Raw genomic sequence first — 6858 nt, forward strand, 5'->3', positions numbered from 1 at the left:
AGGATTTAAAATGATCGATGGAGTTCAAAGCATCAATATATATATATATATATATATATATATATATATATATATATATATATATATATATATATATATATATTTATTGTTTTTATTGTTTTAAAAAAATTAAAGCCTTCGCAATCTATCAATTTGTCTTAAATTTGAACCTTTGAAACCAATTCCTGTGTAAAAGTACAAAAAAAAAATAAAATCTAATCAAGAGTAGTTTCCCAACAAAAAAAGAAAATTAATAGCAATTTCAATTATTATAGGTAGCGGTTTTTTTTTTAAAAAAAAAAAAGGATGAGTGAGAGCAGTTATGATAAGGTAGTTACTTATAGTTTATCTATATATATATATATATATATATATATATATATATATATATATATATATATATATATATATATATATATATATATATATATATATATATATATATATATATATATATATATATATATATATATATATATATATATATATATATATATATATATATATATATATATATATATATATATATATATTTTTGTTTACCCTTTTTTCTTTTTCTCTCTTCTCTCTCCTCTCTCTTCTACGGTTTTAGTTTTCTTGGTCGTTTAGGCCGTAAATAGTCTAATTTCTTTAATTCAATTTTAGTTTTTTGTTTTGCTTTACATACATTTTGTTTTGTTTTGTTTTGTTCTCTCCATATGTGAGACTCTATCTCAATTTTATGGGTTTTTCCCAATTTTCTGGAATTTGGATTCTCACCTATTGGGAATTTTATTTTTAGAGTTCTTATAGTATTTGGGAAGGTTATTTGGATTCCTCGGGGTATGGGATTTGTCATCAACTGGTCAATCAAAACATCAGCGCGGATTGCGAAGGTCTCAACTTGGAAAGATGCAAAGACATCGAAAATCATTGCTCTTGTCAAGCTTGAAGCGGTGGAGTATGAGCTATATATGCCAAATATGCAAATTAGGTTTGATTTTGATTGTAAAAGTTATGATATTTTCTCTAAATCTGTGGTTTACAGATCTTTATTATTGTAGATGTTGTATGACTATTATTTAATGATATTATTACTTCCCATTCCACAAAAAAAAATATAAAAACAAAAACAAAAACAAAAACAAATAAGATTTTTTTTTAAAAAAAAAAAAATTGTATTTAATTATGTACGAAAAGCTTACCATTATTGAAAAGAAATATCGCATAAGAGAGAATGAATAATAGTGTGTAAGAAAATAAATCTATTTACGGGTTAAATACATATTACCTAGATATTCAATTGGTTAATAGGAAGAAAATAATATAAATTTGTAGATTTTTTTTTTTTGGTGTTCCACCTGGTTCACCCTTTAGACTAATACTATTCAGGGATCAGTTCTAGATGGTTAGGTTTCAACCCTCCTAATTATTGTTGCGGGATCGAACACTACAATCCTCCCTACCAAGTGCAGTATCAATCACCATCATTGCACCAACAACCAATTGGTATATGTATATAATAATAATAATAGAAAATTACCTTGCATGGCACGGGACATAACCTAGTTTTAATACTCCCTCAGTTACATATTACTCGCAACAAAGGAATATTTTATGTCTCACAAATAATTCCCCTTTGTTGCGAGTAATTCGTAACGGAGGAAGTATATTTTATGCTTAAAGACGGTTTTACTGCATAAATATAAATTACTAAAAGTGAGTTAGTGTGTGAGCATGATTTTAGTTTGATAAGTCAATTATATGTGCATTGTTAGAAGATTAGGGTATTTGGTGCATTTATTTACAAACCTTATGGATACATGGTATATTTGAAAGTTTTCAGCGATATATGATACATTTTTTAAAACATTAGGGATACACGGAATAATTTTTAAAAAAAAAAAATAGCCAAAATATGAAAAACATAAAATGTAGCTTTCCCAACAAAAAAAAATGTAGCATCATCATCTGCACCATCCACGTGGCATCATCTTGATCAATGGCGTACCCAATGCACCCGAGTTGTAGTGGATTATTATAAGAACGGAGTCAACGGGCATAAAAAAGGAATTCGACCGTTGGAGGCGTAAAATCCTCTTTGCTTATTTCGTAACGGATACTTTTTCTTTTTCCCTCTAACACCATCTTCTTCACCAATTAACTCCCACAATAATATTCATCAACAATTTCTTGTACAATCAACAGTTTTTGATCAGTCTTATCCATCAAATTCTTGAAATAATTCATTGAAAAACCCATCAAAAATCTTGAAAAAAATCCATTCAAAAACCCATCAAAAATCATCGAAAAATTCTCATAATTTTTTGCTTCACTGCAATTACTGAGAGAAAAATCTGCAGGAAAAAAAAAAAGAGGTAAAAGAAAGGATAAATGGATTTAGGGTGCTTGGATTTGGGTTGCATTTCTTTGTGTGATGAAAAACAGAACATAAATTCTTCTACTGAATCGCTTAGTGGTACCGATTCCATCGATTCTCTCTCCTCCAGTGCCAAGCTTTCCAAGGTATTTTTTTATATTATTTATTTATGTTAATTATATGCAAAATTTGCAGAAAACCCCTTATTTTATTTTTATATTTATTTGGAAGTGGGTCTGTTTGATAATTGATTTTCTGGGATTTGTTTTTAGGGTATAATCATGTTGTTTAGTGATTACTAGTACAATATCAACGCTTAATTATCAATTTTCTTTGTAGTAGTTGTCAGATTACAGTTCATTTTCAATTTTTGGGTTTATTGATAGTTTTGATTTCTTACTTCAATCTTATGTATTAACAGAAGATCAATGAATATCATTTTAATGGTAAACATTTTCCTGTAATTATCCTACTAATTGATTTTGTTCACTGCTAACTAAAATAGTTTTAAGAATCTGCAATCTTGGATTCATTTCTGTAGACAACATTAGGTTGGTTATTGATGTTGAAAACTAGGAAAATTAGGGGCATTGTCATCATATTAATTACTTATTCCCGAATTAGTTGTCACATTGTTACGACTTGTCTAAGAATAAACACTCTATAAAGTTGTGTCAATGTATTTTGTTTTTTCAATCAATGGAGTTTATATTAGTTGTAATAAGGATAGTTCATAGGCAGGAATGTTTTGGCAATAACAAATGGCATTGGAAATTCTATCTGTTGGCATGCTCTTGGTAAGGTCTTGTTACTGATCTTTGTTGATTTACTATGCAGAATAAATCACATAAAGATAAAGATAGTCCGCTTTCAGGTGGAATCGCGCTAAATCGAGTTTCATCTCAGATTAAGAAGCCATTACATCGAAAAACCTCCCCTCTAAATTGGTTTCCTCGTATTAAAGGGGATTCCTACATGAAGAGAAAAATTAAACTACTGCAGGTACCATTTCTACATTTCAGTTGTTTTTATGCCTTTGGTTTAGAGACTAATTCTGCTGATGGACTTAATTATTGTGTTTCAGGAAACTGGAGGCATGAATGATACTCTTGATGAGACATTGGGTCACTCGAATCCTCATTACTGTCGAGTAGAACGAGAAAAAAGGGCAGCCAGAGAGGCGGCATGCAAAGTAATGGAGGCGCGGAAAGCTGCTATGATTGAAGCATCCTGGTGCCGGATACTTCAAGCAGCAAGGTATGCTTCTGCTGTAATGTTGCTCAAGTTATTCACTCCTGTCTAGAATTAATAGTCACATATTCGTCTTTTGTTTGAATGCCAGTTTACTAATCGATTAGGAGACAATAGAAATGGTACAACCTTTATGAAGTTTCACTTTTGTAAAATCACCATGTTTTTTTAAGTTAATAGGAGACAGTGTGGCAACTAATTTCGGATGTATTCTTGGTAGCATTGTCATTGAGCATCACCTAGTTTATGCCTTGGGCTTATTCTTACACAGGATTCCGCACAAAGAAGCAGATGCCTTGCTGATAAAAGCAGAGAAAGAGGTAGCTGATGCATTTGAAGCTGCAACAGCTAAAGGAGTGACCATGTATGACACCCCTGATCGCCCTTTGAAACGATTTGAAATAGAGATATCCTCTGCTAATGGAAAAGGCTCTACCACTCACGCAGTAAGAGCGTCATTTGAAACAGCTTTTGAAGTGGACAAACAAGTTGCAGCGGCTGTTAAAACTGCGTTCGTCAGACTAGCACATTGCAGTTCCTTCAACAAAGATGAATTTAAGGACTTGTTGAGGAAAATAAGTGAAAATCCTGACAATCAGGACCTTTCAGAGTCTGATAACTGTTTGGAGCTCGAAACACCATCTCGTGATGATGGCTCTAACTCCCAAAGGAGAAGTAGGAAGAAGCTAAGTCCTCAGAAATTCAATGGCACAAAACTTGTCAAAATGATGCTTGAAAGGCTAAAATGTCTGAAAGAAGAGGAGTTGGCTTCTCTTGCCACAATTGTTGCAACTTGTGGTCTAAATGCGGCTTTGGCTGATAGATTGCAGGACAAAAATTCTGCCACTGATGTGAATTACTTAATGAATAAAGTTGCAAAGCAAAAACCAGCAGAGCCAGAGTTGCCTAGTTTAGACAAGTTCTTGGTCACGAAGGAAGTGCAAGAAGCTAAGAACGCTAGAAAATCTGAGTCTAAAAGAGATGGTGATGGAAATCTCAACAATCCTCATCTTTGGAATGGCAATATAAATGATAAACGAGACGCTAATGACAGTGTTCCTGATCTGGGAAGTGTACTGATAAAGAAACCATCGAAACTTGAGAAAGAGATCGAAGAAGCAAAGAGAAGTCTGAAGTTATCCGACACTGATGGGCTTAATACAGGAAGGACTTTGAAAGATGCAAAATTCAGGAAACTTAAACAAGAAGCTGCAGAAGTTCCAAGCTTGGATCAATGTTTGGTCAAGCATGTATCGAGACTTGAAAAGGAGGTTCAGGAGGCCAAAAAATGGAGACAGAATGATTTCCATGTTACTGTAGGAGGGAATTCGAGTATGTCAACTGTCCAGGAGGAGAGTCAGAAAGAGAATGTTAACTTGAATACGGAAAGGTACAAAAAACAGCAAGGAAAACCCAATGAAGAAGAGATTGAGAGTTTGGATAAAGTTCTAGTAAAACATGTATCCAAATTAGAGAAGGCAAAGATGGAGGACTCTTCCAAAGAAGTGATCGAAGTGAAGAAGAGGGACACTGCACCATATATGGACACAAATGCTGGTGGCTTGGACCAAATTTTTATCAAACACAAGTCTAGGCTTGAAAGAGAAAAGACTGCTGCTTCAGAACAAGCGGAAGATAGGTACACATATTCAAAGTCTCGACGTGAAGCAAGGGAAAGAGAGTTGCTAGACACATGGGGAGGCATTGGCTTGGACAATTCAATGCGGCCACACCAATCAAGACTTGAACGAGACAAGGCAAGTGTTCTTGCTCCTAACTGACAGCTTTACTGACCTTATTAAGATTTACTTGAACTAATTCTATAATGTTGGCTGTTTTAGGCTGCTTGGCTTAAAGCTGAAGAGGAGGAGAAGCGAGTGGCACTGGCATGAGCAGTAAGCATGAGCTGCCACAATATTATTCGTTATGTTGGCTGATTACTATTTCTTTTCCTATATAGTTTGTACAAAAGCCACCTTACTGGTTAGTGATCATTTCATCACTTACTGATTACTAAACATGACATATCGTCTTAGATATATTGGAAGCTGTGTATGAGTGAATATTTGCAATTAAGCTCATGAGTCATGAGTCAAACAGCCGTCTTTGCTAATTTTTATTACAAGATTTTGTCAGTGCTATTTAGCTACAATGAACCTGAATCAAAGCAATCTCTTAGTTTATTGATTTTTAGCAGATGGAGCACACAATAAATCCATAATCTCTAACCCGAAGGCTTTGTAGCTCCATGCCCCCATCCATTATCGCGTCAACAAAATGTCTGTGAACAAATGTGATTGAGTTCAAAATCAACCACAGCAATCAACAACAGATAGAGTATATCACATAAAAACTATCTGCTAATTTAGCAGTCATAAATTCCCTAAACTGGCCATGAGAGGTTTAGATTGAATTTAGGGTGCTTAAATTAAAGATGCATCTCTTTTTGCCTGATGAAAAGGAGATACTATATGAATATGATGAATATGATTCACATACTATCTCCGTCCAAGTCACAGTTAGGGACAGCGGCAACAGGTAGAGTCCGGTCCTACCCTTACTTGGACTCCCCCCCCCCCCCCCCCCCCCCCTTTTCTCTTTTTGGTATAATCTTACCTTGTTAGATTCGACATTATCCATGAGTCTTAACATATATGTGCATGTAATGTGTAAATTAGCTAAAGCATGATGGACTAGAGCTGTTCAATGAGTCCGTATATAATTTGCATGATATTCATCATGTTATTTATAGGATATGGATGATTCTTAAAAGGAACATTGGCAAGTAGATAAGTAATGAAGAGGGTTTTTTTTGTTACTCGTACTTCATGGACATGTTATTGGTCACGTTTATGGAGGTGATGAATGAACATAGTTTCATAACAGGGTTATTCAGATTTTGATTAAGTTAAAGGTGTTACATATGAATTATGATCGCTTCTTTTTCACTCTTATCTATAATGAAAGGACTATATTGTATGCATGTTATAGTTTAAGTGCATTATATTTAACCAAGAATGAAGTTCAACATGAAGGGATTATGCCAATTGGTATGTGCCTCATATATGAAGAAGTAAGACACTAATTAAAAGGTGGACAAAGAGGGTGTTGTTGATAATCTTGTTGACATGTTCTCCACTCTGTAGGCAAATTGATAATTGTTAAAAGTTGTAAATTGCCATCAGGGGTAAATCTTAGGGAAGCGTTTTTGTACATATGTTTTTAGGGTACAAAAATATGCAATTTTC

The 6858-nt window shown here is 33.7% G+C and overlaps 1 protein-coding gene across 1 annotated transcript; it reads left to right on the top strand.

The window, feature by feature from the left end:
* The first annotated feature begins 1778 nt into the window (after nt 1-1778).
* On the top strand, nt 1779-5861 carry LOC145634693 (uncharacterized). The gene is made up of 5 exons (XM_081686091.1): nt 1779-2505; nt 3197-3361; nt 3444-3616; nt 3882-5367; nt 5452-5861. The coding sequence occupies exons 1-5, from the start codon at nt 2374-2376 to the stop codon at nt 5500-5502; spliced, it is 2007 nt and encodes a 668-aa protein (XP_081542217.1). The 5' UTR covers nt 1779-2373; the 3' UTR covers nt 5503-5861.
* The last annotated feature ends 997 nt before the right edge of the window (nt 5862-6858 follow it).

This window comes from Chenopodium album, chromosome 6 (genome assembly GCF_948465745.1).
Source record: "Chenopodium album chromosome 6, dcCheAlbu1.1, whole genome shotgun sequence".
Taxonomy (NCBI): domain Eukaryota; kingdom Viridiplantae; phylum Streptophyta; class Magnoliopsida; order Caryophyllales; family Amaranthaceae; genus Chenopodium; species Chenopodium album.

Excerpts from the sequence above, each read along its gene's own strand:
- LOC145634693 (XM_081686091.1), top strand. The coding sequence starts at position 2,374 with ATGGATTTAGGGTGCTTGGATTTGGGTTGCATTTCTTTGTGTGATGAA. Across the intron at positions 2,506-3,196 it reads CCAGTGCCAAGCTTTCCAAG|AATAAATCACATAAAGATAA; the intron begins GTATTTTTTTAT and ends TTTACTATGCAG. Across the intron at positions 3,362-3,443 it reads GAAAAATTAAACTACTGCAG|GAAACTGGAGGCATGAATGA; the intron begins GTACCATTTCTA and ends ATTGTGTTTCAG.